Source organism: Camelus bactrianus, chromosome 32 (assembly GCF_048773025.1).
Source record: "Camelus bactrianus isolate YW-2024 breed Bactrian camel chromosome 32, ASM4877302v1, whole genome shotgun sequence".
Classification (NCBI taxonomy): domain Eukaryota; kingdom Metazoa; phylum Chordata; class Mammalia; order Artiodactyla; family Camelidae; genus Camelus; species Camelus bactrianus.
Window position 1 is genome coordinate 8,588,604 of NC_133570.1, and position 21,727 is coordinate 8,610,330.

At 40.6% G+C, this 21,727-nt stretch overlaps 2 protein-coding genes across 8 annotated transcripts in view; both read left to right on the plus strand.

Annotated features, from left to right (window-relative positions):
- Positions 1-4,279, plus strand: part of PTPN11 (protein tyrosine phosphatase non-receptor type 11) — a 61,480-nt gene extending 57,201 nt beyond the window's left edge. For all 4 annotated transcript variants that reach the window (XM_045506471.2, XM_010969618.3, XM_010969617.3 and 1 more), the window contains exon 16: positions 223-4,279. The gene's annotated coding sequence lies outside the window, so the exon portion shown is untranslated. The remainder of the gene's footprint in view (positions 1-222) is intronic.
- An 86-nt stretch (positions 4,280-4,365) lies between these two features.
- Positions 4,366-21,727, plus strand: part of MAP9 (microtubule associated protein 9) — a 43,915-nt gene continuing 26,553 nt past the window's right edge. The window contains exons 1-5 of one of the 4 annotated variants that reach the window (XM_010969616.3): positions 4,366-4,499; positions 10,349-10,609; positions 14,442-14,589; positions 15,324-15,408; positions 16,503-16,823. In XM_010969616.3, coding sequence (XP_010967918.2) covers positions 14,515-14,589; positions 15,324-15,408; positions 16,503-16,823 — 481 coding nt within the window. In that variant the 5' untranslated portion in view covers positions 4,366-4,499; positions 10,349-10,609; positions 14,442-14,514. Of the gene's footprint in view, positions 10,610-13,482; positions 13,641-14,441; positions 14,590-15,323; positions 15,409-16,502; positions 16,824-21,727 lie in introns of those variants that run through there. The other 3 variants (XM_074356392.1, XM_074356391.1, XM_074356390.1) reach the window with 3 other exon arrangements.

Genomic DNA, 21,727 nt, shown 5'->3' on the forward strand with positions numbered 1-21,727 from the left:
ACATCTCCTCCCTGTCAATCACCTTTTTAGACAGTGGCCCAAATGTGGGACGTATCTTTAAAAGATAAATGAGAGACTCATAATTTTTAGTATTTCATGTTGAAATTCTCATTTCAATGAGTTGTGTTATTAAAAGCTTTAAATCTACTTTAGAATGGTTTAATGCTCTGCCAAACTTCTAGCTGTATGCTCCTTAAAAATTCTAACTTATTTCTTTCCCAGATATGGACTTTCACCCTCTCCCTGAAAAGATTAAGAACAGATGCAAGAAAGTTTACATGAAGAATGAATTTGAATTTGGAAGGCTTGCATTGTGGTTGACTACCTTTTGATAAGCAAAATTTGAAACCATTTAAAGACCACTGTATTCTAACTCAACAATATGTGATTTCTAATCTCATGTCCTCAAATAAGAAGAAATCTCTACAATGTAGACAGTGTTATATTTTATGGAATTTTATTTTAGATTGAGGAAGCAGTTAAAATGTGTTCTCTATTTTACAGATGATGTTGACTCAAATTCTAGTTATTGGCATTTTTTTCTTTTGATAACCTCAACAAATTTAATTTTTTCCTCCTCTTTGTGGGGAATGATAGGGCACTTTTAAGAGGAAAAATGATTTGGGATAATTAAGTAACAACGTCCTATGAAAGTGAAAACAATTTCATGTATCATCACTTATCCAGTAGTGGATAGTTTATTTTGACGGCCTCTTATTTTGGCTAAATAATAATAATTCAGTGCCCCAGACTGTCTACCTTTGTATTACCATTAAAAAATCATGGGGGAAAAAAACCATGGGAACTTAGGATAAAAGGCACGCTTTCTTCTTAGCAGTTGACCAGTCAGCTTGTTGACTGAGAAGTTTGTGGTGGACAAACGTTTGCCATCTTTTCTTTTCATTTGAGTAACTGTCTTGTATGTAGAAAAAACAAAGGCATCGATGGATAACCAGTGTTTTGGTTATCGTTTATTGCTGACAACCCAAAACTTAGTGGCTTAAAACAACAACTTGCTTTTCCCCACTGTTTTTCAGTCTGGGCTGGGCCCCGCTGAACTGTTCCTCTCTTTGTCTTGCTGGTTATCTCTCGTGGTCAGCGAGATGGCTGGACCTCTCCATCTGCAGGTGGTCCTCAGGTATCCCCTTCTCCATGTGGCCTCGCCAGCAGGGTAGCTGGACCATATTCATGGCAGCTCAGAGGTCCCAAGAGTATAAAGCAGTAGTGACCGGGCCTTCTTAAGACTTAAACCCGGAACTGTCACAGCATTGCTTCTACTAATGATTAAAACCAGTCCCAGGCCCAGCCCAGACTCTAGGAAGAGGGCATGAGAGTGTGAAGTGGAGGTGAGGTTCATTGGAGACCCCCAGCCATTGAGACTGTCGGAACCAGTGTCATGGAAAAAGAGCTGAAAACAAAAAAAGTTAACAAAAGTAGAAGCTGCTAGTGACCCTGGGAAGCTGAAGCTGGTTGTGACAGCTGGTGTAAGCTGGAAGTCGGACAGAAGCAGAGGGCCTTCAGTGAGCTTCCTGAACCAGTTCTGCTGGCTCTGAGCGTATTTTCTGAGCCATCACTTGGGGAAACTGGTCTCATCAGGATGGTTGTGTTTGGGAGGGCAGAGCATTTGAAAGCAGAACCACCCCATGGCCACGGCCCCTGCAGAGGGAGGTGAATGGGGCACTTTCTTCACGCCCCTGGTTTTGGTCGGGCCCCGCACGCAGGCTCGCAGCCGGGCTGCAGTGAGGAGGGGCAGTTCTAATGAGGCCGCTAATCAGCCAGAATTAGCAGTAGCTCATTTTTGTTTTAACCGAGCAGTAAGATTTGCTAATGTTCTACCTGAAGTGCCTTCTCCAAAGCCATCCCTCTTTGCCCGGTGTGTTGAATCATCATTCAGTGACTGCATTTCAATTAAAGTATCATTGGTGGCCTTTGAAAGATAATAAAATGCCACGGCAGCTCTGCCATTAAGTCATGGTCTCCTAAATCGGATTCTTCTTGCTTTGTCTCCTGAAATGGAAGGGCGAGATCCAGCCCTGTTAGTAGTTCCTTTCTGGTGTCTTTACCTCCCTTGAAACTCTGAGGTCATCTGGGGAGACTGGCTGCCATTTTCAGATAAAACGTACATTGATTTTCTGCCCACCCACCTCCCGCACCCATCTATGGAACTTAGAATTGCTTCAGAACACACGTGTGGCCTGACGGTAATTACCTTATAAGAAGGATGTAAATGACTACTGTCTTATTGTCAAGCCTGTAAAGAAAGAGATTCCAGGTCAGTATTTGCAACAAGGATCTTGAATCCTGTTACTCTTATTGCATTGCCACAGTGAATGGTTCTCATTTTGCCTCGATTTTGTGATAACGTTTGACTTCGGGGGCAGGGTCTCTCACCAGCATACAAGGGTTTGCTTGTACAATATATCTGCTGCATTAACGTCTCTGCCTGTAGCTTAAGATCAGTTGTGTTTGCACTTGGAACGGAAACACCTGATCTAGACCAGCTTCGTTTGTAATAGGACATTGATTTCATTTGGATTTCCCTCCACGAAGTCAACAAACCATCCTGTGATATAAACTGATGCCAAGACACGGTTGTAATAGTCCCTAGGTTGCTGAGGTTTGTCGTGTGTTTGGTAAAGGTGATAGCAGGTTCTCAGATGAGATTATGCGGGATGGATTCAGGTGTGGGGAGTGGCTGTGAGGATTGGGGCGGAGGTGCAGCTTGAGTGTGGGTGTGAAAAAAAATAGTGGAAATGAAAGTTCCAAAGAGGTGGTTTCTGAGGAAGTCAGAGGGCCTGGGGCCACAACAGTCAGTAACGGTTGAATCAGGTTACCTGGAAAACAGGTGTGATAGATGCATGTCTGCCACCTGCTTCTGGGTTGCTGGTGGACATTAAATTTGCACAATATCCCATAGCTGGCTAAGTATTTAAAAATGATAAACATAAGATTTTCTATTTGGGGTGAAGAAATTATCTGGCACATGGTATTGGGTTGTTTTTTTTTTTTAAAGCCAAATTTCAAAGTCTTAATAGCTTTTTTTTTTTTTAAACAACAACAACAACCAAAAAGACACCTCATAGCCAGAGTGTGGCCCTCCTGCAGATTCTGGTCATCTCTCTCATCAAAATCAATAACTTTCCAAATGTGGCTAAATGGGGCTGCGAAAACACATGCACGACTTTCTTGGTGTTTGTGCGTCCTTTACGGAGCCCAGTTGCTTTAGAACAGGCAAGAAAAATCATCTGGATTATTTTTAGGGGTTATTAAGGGGTTGTTAAGGGTTTACTGGGATTTTTAAGAACTAATATAATATCCTGGGTTATTTCTAGTTCAGAGGAATGTGGAAAAGGTATGCAATTGTGAACTGTTTTGTTGTAGCTTATTAATCCATAAGGGACACTTAGACTGTAGACATAAGTACAAACCCAGTGCGGTTTTTTGTTTTGTGTGTTGTTGGGGGAATGAAGTTTTGTATAGCAAGCACATGGCCTCCCCGATTTCAATATGCCTTTCTTAGGATCTGTGTTAGCCCTTAATTTCGTTGAAATCTTTTCCCCTCTTCCTCTTGAAAAATAAGTTCCAAAATACAGTTTATTGTATCTTCCATCTTTAAAAAAGTTTGTTCCTTTTTTGCTGTGGGCGGTTCACACAAGGCAGCAATATTAAACAGTTGGTTTTAGCGTGTTGTATAACTTTGCTGTATATCAAACTAATTTTTACAAGTTTTCATCCTAAACCTCAAATCATGTAATTAATAATTTGCCTGTTTATTTATGACCTAATTGTGATTCTTTTATTAATAAAAGCTAATGGGAAAGGATCCTTTCTTAAGCTGATGACTAGGCCTACAGTTAATTTTCCTGCAGTATATGAAGTATTGTACCAGAGTATTAAAAGATATGTAATATTTTATTGATAAATCTATCCTTTAAAAGGAATACGTTTTAGGATGTCATCATTTTGATGTGAATCATGTAAATGTTGATAATATGCACTGTTTATTATACATTTAGTGTTTCAAGAGATTCACTTAATTGCCTTTTTTGCCCACGTATATTATGTAGTCTGTTTGCAGTTGTTTTAAAAAAAAAAAAGTGACATTAAAAGAATAGTTTATGTAGAGAAACATTAGTGGATGTTAATTGTCTCCCCACCTGTATTTATGGGTGTTAGTTCAACTGCTTTGCTACTTGCAAAGCTGTATTATCAGAGTAAAAGTGTATTTGTAAACTGTATGGGAACTAAAACTTAGGAATAAAACCATTTTCTTATATTACAGTATTTGTCATTTACTTCATCAGAAATGTCCAGGAAAAACTGGGATTAGGGGTCCCTGAACCTCTGACACTAGAGAAATGCTGGCATTCGGCAGCTCTTAGCTAGATGGGAACTTGGAATATGGAATAAATGAATCAGTTCTTCAGGCATTTATTGAATGCCTACGTTATGAATACCTTTGGGAGACGGAAAGGAAATTTTATTTGGAAGAACTTTGAGTAAGTAGCAAATAAGAAGTGTGTCTGTGTAACATACAGGAAATGATTAGAAAACAGAACTGAATGTAAATAGTATTGGATGGGGATATGAAGTAAAGCTATGATAAAGGAGGCTTGTAGGAGTAAATTATGTGCTGTAGGACACCAGCTGTTCCCTTCACGTAGATTTAGGCCTCAGTCCTCATACAAATCAGGGCCATTTGCTTCTCCTGGAAGCACTGCACCGACACTGGCAGAAAGAAATCATTTTTATAAACAACAAAACTCATTCTCTCTGATAAATCTAAGGAGTGCTTTGTATTACTTATTTATGGTGTAAAAAACTATTGCCCTCCTCTTGGTCTCAACTGATTTCTTAATGCATGTAAATTAGATGCAGCTGGTTTTAGCTGGCTGGCCCGGTCATTTATCCATTCAAGAAATACGGAGCACCTTCGAAACGCCACGTCCTGCATCTGTGCTGGTCACGGGGGCTAGGCAGTGACTGACACAGACATGGGGGTGATGTTCTAACGGGAACTAGGTCTTGAACACGTCAGAAGGCAGTTAATTATACTTGGGATAAGCGCTACTAAAGATACAGGGTGCTAAGCAAAGCGGGAATAGCAGGAATTAGACAACCAATTCCAATGAACCAATTTGTTTTTATTTTTTAAAAAGTTCCCCCCTTAGGCTTAAAGCTCTTCCGAATTTAAAAATCGGGTGTATTTTTTTGAATAGGTAACACACTCACCTAGAACAGGGAAGTCTCTCCTCCACGCCTACTCGCATGAAGTGTTTCCCACTAACCCCGAGGACCAAGAGCAACTTTGAACATAGGTCTCGCTGTAAAGGTGCTGGTTCCAAGGGTTTACACTTGTTACTTGGACGTGTGATACTAAATTGTCCCCCCGTGAGGCTGAACCTGGTTACAGCCCTCCCAGCCTCTTTCCTCACACCTTTGTCAAACTACCTTCCATCAAACTTGGACCCTTGTCGGTCTGATAGGCGAACAGTGACAGTTCAGTATAACTATATTTGCATCTCTCTTAAAAAAGGAGGCTGAACATCTTTTCAGATGCCTTGTATCTGCCTTTCTGTGAACTCTTTATGTCATTTGACTGTTTTTCCCCTAGCGCATTCTCGATCTGTCTTTTTTCGAGTTTAGGAATAGAGATACTTAATTCTCGATGACTGGCTGACCTGACTGGAATTATGAGTCATCAGGATCAATGTCTAGAAAACGCTCCTGAGGTGCTCGCGGGGTGCGCCTGTCTGCGCGCGGTGGCTGTGGCCGCGCTGTGACGGGCGTTCTCGGTGGGGGTGCGCGCAGCAGCCGGGGAGCGCGTTCTCGGCGTCGCTCTGTGCCAGCCCTGACTGTGAAACCAGTCTTAATTATCCAGGCCAGTGAGTTCAGAATGCCTTCAGATTTTCTTTCAGATTCAAAAACTCTAAAGAATCTGCATGCACGCATCTGTTCAGCCACTTTTTAATGAGTCCAGTGAGCCACTGCTATGAGGAACACAAAACAAGTATCTGTCTTAATCCCTGTCTTAAAGGACTTTGTGGCCAATTTAGGCAAAGGAGACACTTAGGCGGAATACAAGATGGAAAATGAAACAGCTCTGGATGACGCCTGGATCATGACTAAAAAGTAGAAGGAAATGATGTTAATACGCTTCATTTACTAAGTGACAGTTACATGCCAAATACCAGGAGAGGCGGTAAACAGGCGATTTTGAAACCTGTGAGGCAGGTCCCCTCCTGTCTTTTGCTCACCGCCATACACCCCATGCCGAGTGTGGTGCCCCAGGAACTTAGCAGTTGTAGGACGAATGGCTGATCTCCATTTTACCGATGAGTAAACTGAGATTCAGGCACACGAACTGACTTAGGAGAGGCCCCACTCACCTAGTACGTGGGGAGCTAGGATTTGAGGCCAGCTGAGGCTGTCTGCCGCCTCCTTTTCACCACACTGACCCCTGAGGAGTCCCAGGGAGAGTGACGGCTTCACACTTGCTGTGGGTGAGAGGATGGGGAGAGGTGGGGGACGTGGAGGGGTGGGCAGGCAGGCAGAGCCACAGGGCAGAAGAGCACATGCTTTAGGGGGTGATCACCTTAGCTGGAGCCCGTACCTGAAGGCAGGAGTGGGAGATGTGACTGAAAAGGCACGCAGGGCTGTGATCAAGGAGGGTGGCCTTATTTTTGTTTTGGACAGAAGACAGACAACTATTTTTTTTTAAACAGCTTTATTGAGATATAATTCACCTTCCAGTCCATACAATTTACCACTGTAAACTATACCGTTCAGTAGTTTTTAGGCTATCACAGGTACGTACAACCAGCTCCACAGTCAGCTTTAGAACTTTTCCATCACCCCCAAAAGAAACCCTGTTCCCTTCAGCCATTACTTCCCAGCCCCTCCCCAGCCCTCCTATTCCTAACCAAAAACAAAAAACCTTTTTAATAAACTTTTTGTGTTTGAATCATAAGATTTCAGGGAGCCCTTGCCCCATCTGTCTTAGGTCAAAGTCTGGAGAGAAGTGGGGCCTATGATGAGGACTCCTGGGTAAGTGATCTGCAGAAGGAAGGTCCTCTGGAGAAGGGGAGTGGTGAGGGGGGCAGGAGAGAGCAGGAGAGAAGCAGCTTTGGTCTCAAGTGGAGGCAGAACCGCCCTGACCCCCTGGGGCCAGCTGTGAGCCATCACCCCCAGTGCCAGGAGAAGGCTGCACCAGCCACTTGAAAATCTGGGCGGACGCTCTCGGTGTCTCCTCCACTAGCACAGGACATGGCATGGCCACCACCCTGTGAGGCCAGAAACCCAGGGATCTTCCTTGACCCCTCCCCAGCAGCCAGTTCTGTCTACTTTCCTAAAGCATAGATCCCGACCTAGTAGGTCGCGTCTCCCTAGCTCTGCTACTGCCACCCTAGTCCAGCCACTGCTGTTTTCTGAAGGTCAGGGAGACAGGGCAGCAGTGTTCCCGGAAACAGGTAAGATCTGAAGTGGCCTCCATTTCTGCTCATGCTCCGCTACTGCCTTTCTCCACACACAGCTATCTCATAAACACACATGCTGGATTTCCCTGCCCTCGGGTGGCTTCCCATCACACCCAGAATAAAGTCCAAATGCCTTACCGGGATTTCGGAATGGACAGAACTTCACTGTGTGGGACTCTTTGGCATATCTGAGGATATTTTGCATCCCTGGCCCCCATCCAGTAAATGTCAGTGGTCCCATAGTCACTATGACAACAAGCTCGCCCCAAGCATTACCAGGTTTCCCTGGAGGGAGTTAGCATTCCCTTGGTTGAGATGCTCTGGCCTCTGTCCATGTCTCTATGCTGACCAAGCAGTGATACATTCACATCATATATCAAACACTTTTCCAGACTCTGTCGTCTTCCTTTCTCACCTCCCTTCATCCACACTGGCTCCTTTCTAGTCCTCAAATGTCCCAAGCCGATTCCTGCTGCAGGATATTTGCACATGCTGATCCTCTTTCCTGAAATGCTCTCGCTCTAGATCCTCACATGGCTGACTTGTTGTCATTTATGTTTCAGTTCAAATTTCATCTTCTCAAAGATACCCTTCTGGACCACTCTAAGCAAAGTGGACACCACCCGAGTCACTCTCTATCATGTCACTCTGTCTTGTGTCCTTCCCAGCACACTTCACTACCTGAAATTATTCTGCTCTTTATTTTTTGGTCAATTGTCTGTCTTCTCCACTGAAATATCAGCTCCGAGAGGACAGAGACTTCTTTGCTGTATCCCTAGTGCCTAGAACAGCGCCTGGCATAGGGCTTGCATTGGCTCTGTGGATTGCTTTGGGTAGTGTGGCCATTTTGATAGTGTTGATTCTTCCAATCCAAGAGCACAAGAAATCATTCCATCTCTTTGTGTCATTTCGGCTTTCGGAGTATAGGTAACCTCCTTGGTTAAGTTCATTTCTAGGTATTTTGTTGTTTTTGATGTAATGGAAATGTTTATGCTGGTTATAAAATTCTGGTTTTTGAAGTGAAAAAAAAAGTGAATGAAGGATCACAAATGGCAAAGTATCCTTCTTTCTTATGGGTGAGTTGTATTTCATTACACATATATATGCTGCATCTTCATTATCTATTCAGCTATTGGTGTGCACTTAGGATGCTTCCGTATCTTGGCAATTATAAATAATGTTGCTGTTAATCGCAGGGTGTATGTATTTTTTTGAATTAATTCTCATTTTGTGGTTGGCTTTATTCCTTTGATAACTGTGTAAGTTTAAAAAGCTAAAGGTCTAAACGTTCTTAGAAACAATGAACAGTACGTATATGTAAATTAAAAAATACATGTGCAGTTAAAAAAAAAAAAAAAAAAAAAAGAAATGAGCTATCCAGCCATGAAAGACATGGAAGAAACTTAAAAGACATACTACTAAATGAAAGAAACCAGTCTGAAAAGGTTATAAACTGTATGATTCCAACCAAATGACATTCTGGAAAAGGCACAGCTACAGAAACAATAAAAAGATCGTGATTTCCAGGGGTTTGGGGAGAGGGAGGGAGGGGGGAATGAATAGATGGGGCACAAGCGATTTTTAGAGCAATGAAATTATTCTGTATGATCCTATAGTGGTGGCTACGTGTCATTATGCATTTGTCAAAGCCCATAGAATGTACAACATCTAGAATGAACCCTAGTGTAAACTATGGACTTTGGTTGATAATAATGTGTCCATGTTGGTTCATCGATTGTACCAAATATGCCACACCGATGAGGGATGTTGAGGGTAGGGGAGTATATATGTGGGTGGGGAGGGCTATGTGCAAACTCTGTATTTTCTGCTCAATTCTGCTGTGTACCTGAAACTGCTCTAAAAAATAAAGTCTATTAATTAAAAAAATGGTAAAAAAAAAAAAAAAAAAAAAAAAAAAAAGACCTGGTCCTTCTTCTCGAGTGATCACAGGAAGAAGAGAATTTCTTCTGTCACGACCAGACCAGTGGATGTGAGTTTCTGTCATGGAACAGACAGACCCCAGGCCCCGATGACAGGGTTCAGCTGAGCCCTGGGTCTTCTACTGACGACCTTGGGCAAGTCATGTTACCTCCCCAAGCCTTTGTTTTTTCTAATCTCTAAAGTGGGGATTAGATTCCTGACCTTCCAGGGTTAGTCTGAGGACATAATGAAGTCTTACGTTGTTTCGGACACTCTGTTTGCATGTCCATTCTCTCCCTGGATTTGTAAGCTACCGGAGTACGTGGTCTGCTTCTTTTTATCTTATCTCCAGCTCTCAGCATAGTGCCTAGGTGTGAAATAAATGTTACAGAAAAGAATCAGAAGTGTATGCTGCCCTAAAATTAAAGGGGTCTGAGGGTTTAGATGACCAGTTCCTCATCAGTGGATTAAAGACCTCTACCTAGAGGTTACATTAGCAAAACAGTGACCCACATTTCCACATCGTCATGGACCAACGGGTGGGAGTTCTGCCCTCAAGGGGCCCTTGTACGTGGCAGGGAGTGGCATGGCAGCAGCAAACAGGGTGGGTCTGGAGTCAGAGAGACCTGGATTTATGCCTGGTTTTGCAATTTACAAACTGGATGACCTTGGCCATGTTATTTCACCTTTCTGAGCATCAGCTTTCTCATCTGTAAAATGGGGCTAATAATTAATTCCTTTTTTTCACCTGTAAAATGTAGATATAAAAAGCCACAATTTCACTGAGTTTTGTTTAAAAAAATGGTATAAGTACAAAGAATTATACTAGGCACAGTATACAGGTAATAGATGTGGTATCCGCCCAGATCAGTTATCTTTGTCTAGAACAATATCTGTAGGGAGCATTTAACTAAGGACATTATCCTAATAACGAAAGTAATTTTTTTTTTCAGAATGACACGTTCTGAGTTGGAATCATGAGGAATCACGTTTCTCTTGCCGTATAATAGTTCATGTCTCCCTACATAACAATCCAAAAGAATACGTACTGGTATATTTGACCAGCAATGGCCACTTTTCCCTCACTCATAAGAAGCTGATAAACACATTCACCACTGAAGCTGATCACGATTGTCCTTCCTCAAGATTCAGATATTTCCCTTCTGTAAGCCTCTTGCTGCTCTCATCTTGTAAGTCAGCGCTGGTATTGACTGGTAAGTGTGCTTGTATCTGGGCTCTTGCCCTCTGCCAACGTGGGCATTCAGTGTTTAAGTGTAATCTTTAGCAATCGACACCCTTGGGGATTTGCTTTTGTAGTAGACTTCTCAAAATGTTAGACAAGTGCTTTTTTTTTTTTTCCAACCAGCGCTGGCTGTGAGTACAAGATCCTGTGTCTCTAGCTTGTGCCAGTCACAGGAGATAAACAATTTGCCTGATGAGATGAAGGCAGGGAACTTTTAAAGAAGAGTCACTTCTCAGTGGCTTCTTGATCTAGAAATGGACCTTCTCGCTCCCCTCCTTGCCCAGTAGTTAGCACAGTCTGAGCACCATCACAATCTCTGTTCAATTTCTTACACCCACAATGGAGTAGCCTTCATATTGATAGTTTCCTCTGCTTGAAATGTACTACTGACCCTTCCTTATCTCCTAAACTCGTTAATCAACTCAAACTCACTTTCTCTGTGAAAACTTTCTAGAACGTCCAGGAAGAATTTTTCTGCCTTGAGAGCTTCTCACTTGGCATTGCTATAGAGAAATGATCACAGTGTGCAGTCATCATGTGTTCACCCAGTCTTCTAGCTCTCCCTAGTCGACAGGATCCCTAGGCAGGGACCTAGTCTACTTCACCTTAGAACTCACCAAATCTGACCCAGAATGTAATTGATATGGGTATGCTTTCTTATCCAGTGAATGAATGAGTGAAGCCAAGGTTCAGAAGTGAAGAGTATTAAACTTAAATTTGCTAGGTAAATAACTTCTGTGATCGAATATATATTATAAAAATGAAATATAGAGAAAATGTTACACACACTACTGAAATTTTGTGTGTTGTGTTTTCATTTTCTGAGAATCTGTGAGCTATTTTAGGAACTTTTCAAAAATTATTTTTTGGTTTAAAAAATATTTGTTTATTCTTGAGTTCCTTCATTCAATAATTGTTTATTGCAAACTATACGTTAGATAACTTCATACTATTAATTCAGATTTTATATGATATTATTAATATATTAACCTGAAAATATTAATAAAATGCATCATATTCTGCTGCTTAAGATAATAGTGGAAAAGCATTGTGCTCTGGGGCTTGTGGAGAAAGGAACCGGTTCAGGTTAACTGTCTTTGTTTACTGTGGCTATGTCTGGCATAGCTTTGATATACTTTAAAATTATTTTGAATAATGTTGAAAATATAAATCTAATGCGTTCTGTAAAAAAATAGAATCTTTCATTACAGGCTCTTTTTATTAGTTTTTTGGAATTTTATTTTCTTAAATCGTATCTAGGTGAAAACTATTTTAGCCAAATGGATGAAAAAAATTAACAGAGTAGAGGTTTTTGAATGAATATAAATATTTCAACATGAGAAAATTAGTACTGCACATATAAGCAAAATGTGGACATTGTCCTCTCACTGTGGGCACTGCTACTATGATGGAATCACATTTGTTGATTAATAACTTATATAGGTCAGAAATTTAACGCTAAGTAGTGAATGAATGAAAAATCTTTTTCTTATGCAGAGACACTTAAACATGAAACAAATGTTGATCAAACTGAGTTGTTCAAACAAGGACAAGTTGAGCATAAACTGAACACAGCATTTAAAAAGTTGCATTGCCCATATTGTTAAAAGCATAGTTTTTTTTAAACTATATTTCTTATTTCTTTCTATGTACATTTAGTTTTTCAATACGTTGATTTTTTAAACATATATCTCAGTGTGATTTGTTTAGAAATAATTGTTGAACAAGTGAAAATGAATTTCGGAGATAAGGAAAAAATACCGGTAACAAGTTTAATTACTAATCAATAACAAATAAATTCATTCAGACAATTTAACTAGGATTAAGCTTCTTTTAAATTCAAAATAACAAGTCCTTGTTAATTTTTGGAGGGGAAGTAATTAGGTTTATTTATTCATTTGTTTTTTTTTTTTAAGGGGGGAACTGGGAATTGAACCCAGGACCTCCTGCGTGCTAAGCATGCGCTCTCCACTGAGCTATATCCCCCCTCCCTCATTATTTTAGAGTCTTTAAAGAAGTGTTTTTGTCTTTTGTTTAAGGATTACCTATAATAATTAAGTGCTGCTGATTTTGGTTCCTTTATCAACATACAGTCCTCTGCCCATTAGATCATTTTGTTGACTGTTTTGATTTTAGCCAGATTTGCCACTGAGTATACAAAGGGGGAAACTTCACAGCTAAGAAACACTCTGTATGGGTTTTCGCTGTGTCGACAGGGATGAATTCTGTCCAGGTCCTTTGCGGCTGAATTGCAAAAAGAATTTCACTAACATTGACTGAATGCAATCCTAGGCACTCTTCCAAGCAATCATCTGCATGATTTCATTCACTACTCATAGCAAAGCTATTAAGGTGGCTTTTTTTTTTTTAACAGAAGAAACTGGGATACACAGACATTAACTTGCACGACATCACACGAATAGAGGGAGGGGCGCCAAGGATTCAAACGCACCGTTTGTGCAAACGTCACTATTGTACTATTCTGTCCCATCTGTCAGTGCACTCTTCCATCAGTACACTACTCCGATTCATAGAACTTCATGTCCTAACTGTGACAAAATGATGGATGTGCTTTGGTTTTTATGGCAGTGCGCATGAAGACCCTCAAGCTACTGGCAGGCGCCAGCTCTCAGTTCCCCGGTGGGAGCTGCGCGGGTCCTGTTTCCTAGGCAACGACTGAAACACAGGCCGCAAATAAAGCACCCCTCTCCCCAGACCCAGAGGGCTGATGTCATTTCCGTCGTCTGGGCCGTTGCCCCAGTGACGCGTCGGGCTGTAGGGCGGTGTTAGGTAACCGAGGGACCAGGTGGCGGGGAAGTCACTTCCTCCCGGAGACGCTGTTTCCTAGCAACCGCCTCCCACCTCCGTTCTTAGTCCCGCCTCCTCGCTGCCAGCAGAGCCGGGTCTCCGAGAGCAGCCAAGCGCAGGCGCAGGCGAGGGGCTCCTACCCGAGGCCCGCCGCTGGGTTCCAAGCCGTGGGGGGCTGTCCGCGGGAATGCAGGGTGAGCGCAGCTGGGGACCTGGGCGTCGCAGAGGATCGGAGCGTCGGCGGCCCTCGGCTGTGCACCCGCCTGGCTGATGCGGGGCGCTCGGCCCGCCGCGCGGGGCGGAGCGGCCGGGGACCCGGCGCCACCTGGTCGGGCCCAGCGGTCCCAGCGCGCGGCGGGCGGCGGGGCCGGGCTCTGGCCTCCGTCTCGAGCTCTGGAAACGTTCACGGGACCTTTTGTATAGTGATTTTAGTGCAGTCCATCGCGGAAGCTTCGTTTTGTTTTATCTAATACTATCAACACTTTTATGAGAGGGAAGAGTGACAAGAAAGATATCGCTATTTATAATTTTTTTTTCCCCAGCGTTGTGCGCTAGCTTTTTTTTTTTTTTTTTTTTTTGCTTTTAGTGATGATTGGTTTTGGTTATATACTTTATGCTGACAATTGTCCTCTTGGTAGCCTTTTAAATAAGTATGGCTGTTTTGTTGTCAATATTACACTTTTTGAATGGCACAGAGAAAAACTTTGTCTTAATTGGCGACAACCTATTGCAGTCATTTATTTGCTCATCCTTCACTGTAGAACTATTTTAGGGCAAGTTCAATTTGAATTTTACTTTTTTTTTGAAAATAAGTTAGTTAGAATTTGCTATTTCTTTACAAGAACTCTACATTTTTAAGTGAAGAAGTAGTTCACTGTTCATATGATGCTTTCTTTGTTTTTGTTTGGCTTTTTTGGGGGGGGTGGAGCACTAAGTGTAGTAATAGAAATTCTCAAGCATGCAAAAAAGTCTGATTTTTTTTTTGTATATTTCAGCCACCATCAGAGGATGAAATATTCCTGTCATTTGTTAGCCATTTGATAAAGGTAGAGAATTAAAACACACACTATGTCCGATGAAGTTTTTAGTACAACTTTGGCATATACAAAGAGTCCAAAAGTCACCAAAAGAACTACTTTCCAGGTAAAGGATTTTTTTATTTTAAATGATTTTACAAGGTAAACACTGTATTAGGAATATTGGACTTGAAAGTGGTTCTAGAACTGCCCTGTGTAAAGCTGGAGTAAATCTCATGTTTCATTTGAGATTCTGCAGGTGATTGATTGTATTTGGGCTCCAATATTACTGACTCTTCTGTGTGGCTTTAAGACTACCAAACTAGACTCAATACTAGGCTCTTACAAAGTTACAAGTTAAATTAGCTTCTAAAATGGAATAACAACTTCAGATTGCTATTTTCATATAAATTTTTTAATGTTTTTTTTTCTTGTTGTAACATAATCTTTAAGCTTTTTCTGTCCAGTCAGTACAATGTTGAACTCAGCCTCTAAATTTGCAGTATTGATTACATCTGTTAACAGCAATATCTTGAAACAAAAGATCATAAAGGATGCCAGTTTCTTCCAAAATGCCAGTTTATAATGAACCCTGTCTAAATTGAGTTTCTCAATGAATTTACTACATATTGTCTGTCTCCTTTAACTGTAAGCTCCATGAGGGGAGGGATCATGTCTGTGATGCTCTGCATTGAGTCTGAGGGGTTGGGTGCATGGAACAAGATAGGCTTTCAGGGAATATTTGTTAGATGAATGAAACCTAGGCTTTAAAGCACACATTAATCGAGCTTATTTGTTTCAAGAATTAAATGTGAGACCTTCACATCTGATTGGAAATTGATTTTAATTATCTCATTTCAGGATGAGCTAATAAAAGCAATTACAGCTCGCTCAGCTAGACAAAGGAGTTCTGAATACTCAGATGACTTTGACAGTGATGAGATTGGTATGTGGGAATGTGGGAAAGTAAACCATGTTTCTTGTCTTTTCTTCCATGGTTTCGTTTAGCCCAGCCCTCCAAGAAAATCACTAGGTTAAAATAATGCCTATGAATTCACTGGTTTTAGATCTCCAACTTTTTAATGAGTAAAAAGCCACTCTTAATTTTCAAGAATTTGCATGATAGTCCTGTTTGATTGTTTCTGAATATGTATATGAAAATGAAAATTAACTGACAGCAGACTTACTGTCAGTGATAAACCACACTGGAGATGACAAGTTCATCTTTAAGGTCAACCCTATGAGACTCTACAGAGAGTTCATAACTAGAGAGCACAGAACTAAACTTTGTGCACATCAGAATCTCTTATAATGCTTTTTATAAATCAGATTTTCTTGGCTGTGAAAGGGGATCAGTTTTAAAAACACAATCTGTCAGTACTGTAATGATTAATTTTATTTCTTTTGATTATGTAAAAATACTAACATGTTACATTTCAGGATAAACATGCGAAATTCTAAACTTGAAATTCAGTGTTTTATATTTAATATTCAATAAGGAACTCAGTGGTCTCTGTAAAAGTAATCAGAACAATAGTTAATTCATTGCCATATAGCTAGGTTAACATTCTTTATTATTCTTCTCATAGTAAAATCTAATTCTCTGGTGTAGATGGAATGGCAATTCCAAAATTTTTATGGAAGAATATATAGTTAGCAAATTCTTCCATTTACAAATATTCTTGATTCTGTATGATGAAGTTTTTGTAAATAAAAGCTTTACAGTCCAAAATCTAATTTAAGTGTCCATGACTGTTATTTTGAAGAACTTTTGGATGACTTTTCTCGGAGCTAATACAGTCCTTGGCTTGACATACCATTCACACTTGATAAGTATGTTTTGAATAAATGAATGAAATTGAAATTTTTATTTTATAAATGTCAATAAAACGACCTAAGTTAGCTGTTTTTTTAGAGCTACAAATCTATTCACAGTTGTAAGTTCATTTCTAGTCTTTAAGATAATCTTTTTGATTAATGTAACCTTCAAAATGTTAAAACATTCTGTTGAAAACATTTTTTTTCTCTTCTATTTTTTAGTTTCCTTAGGTGATTTTTCTGACACTTCAGTAGATGAAAATTCAGTTAAGGAAAAAATGAATGATTTTCATATATCTGATGATGAAGAAAAGAATTCTCCAAAACTGTCTTTTTTGAAAACCAAGAACTCAAACAATGAAGTGAAGAAAAATGAGCTTGTAGTCACCGTCAAAAATGATGAGGAGCTGGTACCCGATGGTAGTGAAGACTTGGTAGTGAATCGCTTATCTGAATCTCAAAGTAAGCCACAGAAACCTGAAAGAGAGAACATTAAAATGGAAACTAAACCCAGAATTCTTCCAATCAAAAGCGCATCTCCAGGTAGTTGGTTAGGTTACTTTCATTGCATTTCTTCAGAATTTATTTTAAGATATTCAATCACAAAATACTTTTATATGGTGGCTAGTAAATATTTAGGGGAAAAAAATCAGACTTTTTAATTTTACAGATATAAATCAAAATTAATAGAACCTTAGAGAAATGCCCTAATTCTGATGTCCAGTTGTACGTTCAGTGTTGTGTCTCTGCTGGTGCATGATAGGAGGGAGGCCACTCCAGATATTAGAGTTAGAGCAGCATTGAGGCTAGTCCTTAAAACCATCATTTCCACACAACCATTTGCCATTTGTTTGTATATTGAGGGGGGTGTTTTGTCGCTACTGTCGTTGTTTAAGCCTCCAGGCTTTCCTTAAAAAAAGAGAATCTCCATTTGGTTTCTCCGTTCCCCGGGAAAACCCGCTAAAACGCAGTTTTCTGAGGGGAAATTTCCTGGTGTGATATTACAATAGTTTCTCCACAATTCTACTGAGCTCTGGGCACAGAGCAGCACAGACGGAGCTGAGCAGCTACCAAGCGCTGTGACGTCCCCTGGGCTGCCACGCAGAAAGGAGGGCGTGGAAGGTTAAGGGTTTGGGGGTCTTCCAGTCTTTTTTTTGTTTTATAGAAAAAAATGGTTGTTGATGCTAACCTTAATAAAAATCTCTTTCCTTTATATCATTATTAAATATGGTACTGGTAAGTATTTCGTATTTTACGTATTAGATACCACTGGTAACCTCAGGCAGAGCTTTATTTCATCCATGTATTAGGGACCCATTATGTTTTCCACCCTCATCATCCCATCTACTTTCAAATGGGGAGAAGATATGAACAAGCAGAGATACTAGGGAAAAAGCCACTGAATGTCAATTAAATACAGGGTTAGCCTTACTGTCCTCATGAGGAGGGGGAGAAAACCTGTTCTTCCTTCCTACTGAATTGTTGTAAGAATCTACTGAAGTTTGTCTCAAACTATGAAATTCTGTAAAAACATAAGGACAAGGCTGAATGAAATAGAATTAACTTGCTAAAATGCACCTTTCCAGTGTACCAAATAAAATCAAAAATGGGGAGAAGGGAAATGTGATCATACGGTGACTTAATTCCCTATGTCACCATTTCCACGGTTTGTTCATTGGTATTAAGGGGAAAACAGAATTATAGAAATTTTAAACTGATTTTTTTATGAGAGAACGTCTTGGAGCCGTTAATAAAGAAATATGCACAGTGACTCTTCAAGAAAGAGTAGGCAATATTCCTTGGTTCTAACTGAGTTTAGAAACCTGTTTTTGTGGATTATGTTTGTCCTATTTGTCCTGATTCTGAAAAGCTTTTCATTAGGTTAATAAGAAAATGTGAGCACATCATAGAAGCTAAAAATTATTCTGATATAGATAGAGGTATATAATGACCTTTATGGTAGATAATCAGCAATAATCTGCCTATTTAATACTTAAAAAAAAAAAACCTGTGACAAATTAAAACAAATAGGGAAATACTGTATTTGACCACAAGATGGCACCAGGATTCTAACTGTACAATACTATATTTTTAAACAATTACTAACCATTTGCAATTCAGTATATGTATTATAAAAATAATTGATAAATAGGTAATCATGTACATTATAAAACAAAACATTTTGATAATATATAGACTTTTTTTTCTTTATGAAAACTTGACAGTGCTTCTGGAAGTGGAATTTTGATATAAAATACCCTAAAATTATTATTCCATAGGTTAATTCAGATTGGAAAAAAAAAGTTGAGGCTACTTGTTAGTGCCTGGCATGTAGAATTCATTAAGTATTTGAATGTATAAATGTGTAAATGAATGAGTCATTCATGAAAGAAGGAATGTGGTTCATGAGCTTAGCTTTATCTTTCTCTGAATTTTTAGACTTTTAATTACAGAGTTTAGAACTTAATGTTCTTAATGTGGTGAGATATTGCTGAGTGTCATTTAATGCTTTATAGAAACATTAGAACCTGAAAGTTTCCTTTGTTCTTGCTTGTCTTCTGTAAAAAGTACAATTATCAGATTCTTTCACTTTATCAAGTAATGGTCACATTGGTAGTGAATGTGAATTTACTAGAAAGTAATTTTTACCGGGTATATTTTTTTTAATTTTAACAGCAAAATGACTAAAATCATGAACTTTGGAGTCAGGGTGCTCCTGCTTTAATCCCACAACATAGAGTTTATGTCCATGGGTACACACCCTCTTTGTTCCTCATTTTATGTATCTGTAAAATGGGGACAGTAGTTGAACCACCACTAGAGGTTTAAGGCAATGAAATGAGTTCATATTTGAAGTGCTGAGAGCAACCTTGGCATAAATTAAGCACTCTGTAATGCTTTTACTGCTCATTTGATTATTCAGCATTTGTTCATAAGCAGATCATTTTATTTATCCACACAATTTATTGTGGGTAAAATATATTTCGCTGTTATAAGCGCTGTGATGGTAACTGAGACTATGACATTACGAGACCTAGTACCAGTCTTCCAATACTGTCTTAGTCCGCTCGCACTGCTGTGGCCAGATTCCATAGTGTGGGTGGCTTCTAACCAACAGACACCTGTTTCTCGCAGCTCCGGAGGCTGGGAGTCTGAGCACAGTGCTCACATGGTCTGCTAGGGCCCTCTTCTGGGTCGCAGACTTCTCATTGTAATTTTGTACGATGGAAGGGGAGAGGGAGCATCTTTTTCAGGGCATTAGTCATATTCATGAAGTTTCCACCCTCATGACCTAATCACTTCCCAAAGTCCCCGCTTCCTAATACCTTTGGGTTAACAGAAGGATTGGCTGGGGGCACAAACATTCAGGCCATAGCAAAGACTCTACAGTTTGGTGGGGAGGTGTCTAAACGGTACAGTAAGAACACAGGAAAGTGGGCACAGAAATTTACCTGAGGGCATCAGGGAAGGCTTCCTAGAGGAAGCGGTGTTAATAGCAAAAACTGACAAATAATAGCACCTGTAGTCAGGACTCTTGGTTGTAAATGACCCAGAAACCAGTTGAAAGAGGAATTTATCACCATATTGAGCAGGGATGTCAGAAGGCCTTGCTTTAGGTGTGATTGAGTGTAGAGAATCAGTACTTCTGTGTCTTCAGGATTCTCTCTTTACTTCTGTCCTCCCTTCCCGACTCCCTGACCCTCTCATTCTCTCCTCCCCCTCTGTCACTGCCCCGCTTTCTCCATCCTTTAGTCCTATTTTTCTGTCATTTGGTCTGTCTCGGCCAGACCTTCACTTGGCAGTGGAGATGCCCCTAGCAGTCTCCAGATCGCATCCTGCCGCTCCATGGCCTTAAAGGCATACCCACCAACTCCAGGTAGAATCCTGACCTTGTGACTGCCTGCTGTGGGCAGGGGAAGGGAAGGTTCTGTGACCAGTTGGGCAGGAAGGAAGGGGGTGCATGGTGGACCCACCCTTCTCACTGAGGTATGCAGGACGTATTTGTTAGTCCACCAGAATCACACGGAGGGAAAGGAGAGGAGGAAAACTGAAGTGATGGACAAACCAAAACAGGAAATGTCTATAGTCATTGATGTTTCATTGAGCACTTCCCGTGTGCGGTGCACTGTGCGGTGTACTTTGTAAATACTGTCTCACTCAAGTCTCACGAGCACCTTAGCAACTCCTAACTGATGCTACCAATGGGAAAACGGGGGTGTGTGGTATCATCTGACTTGTGTAAATTTGCAGTGCTAATGCGTGTCAGAGCAAGGTTCAAATGGGAAACATCGGAAATAGACAAACCCAACAGAGAGTGGGTGGAACAGTGGTTGTGAGGGGCTGGGGGCAGGGGGGAGTGGGAGCCGATATTCACCAAAGTTTCAGTTACACAAGTTGAGTATGTTCTAGAGATCTGCTGTATGGCATTGTGCCTTTAGTTAACAATACCATGTTGTGCATTTAAAAACTTGTGACGAGGGAACCTCTTCTGAAATGATAATGAAAAAAATGACTCAACACCTCTTTTCAGATATACAATACTCTGCTGAAACAGGTTCCAGAGGCATGCAAGCGTTTATCAGGAGGAGAAGCAGGAGGCGGACATCCTAGGCAGAGGGAGAGCTTGGGTAAAGGCGTAGTGGCAGAAGGGATGTGGTACAGCTGCAGGGCAGTGAGCCTAGCATTTCAGGGTAGGTTCCTAAGTGGGTCTGCCAGAGACAAGGCAGCGCAGGTAAACATGGACGAGACCGTAAAACCTTACATTTATATTGTTCAGCAGCAATGAAGTTTTTATTCTGCAGGACTGGGTGATGGGGAGCCAGTGAAGAATTTTCTGGAGAGGCGTGATGTGATCTGATGTGTATTTTGTAAATCTCACTGAGGTAGTCGCCTAGGTAAGAGTGGACAAGGAGCTGGCAGTGGGGATAAGAAAGTGAGATAAATGAGAGAGAAATTTAGCACATAGAATCAATAGGGTATCATGGTGCCTTGGATGGAGATGGAGGAATCTAAGTTGACTCTTGGATTTTGGATTGAACAATTCAGCCAGAGTTTAGGACATAGCTCAAATTGGCAACAACACACGTATAGTGGTTCCAGTTAGGTATGGTTGTAGAATCTTGTAGCAGGATTTATAAGCCCACTTAGAGATAGAAAGGAGAAAGGTGTTAATTGGTTCAGTTTTGAAGCTTAGTCAGAAGACTACACTGGTGGAACAGTGGAGAACTGGTTATGTGCAATAGGTACAATTCAGGGAAGAGTTCATGTGAAAAAAACTTTCTTATGTTTTGAGGGCTGGAAGTGTACCAACATTAGATTGTTGTTTTACACTTAGAAGTACTGGAAATTGTGATGGAGAAACTTTAATAACTGCTGCAGAAGTTTTATGGACTCAGAGAACAGCAACTCATAAGTCATCTCCTTCTCCATTTCTTCTTCCGGTGACA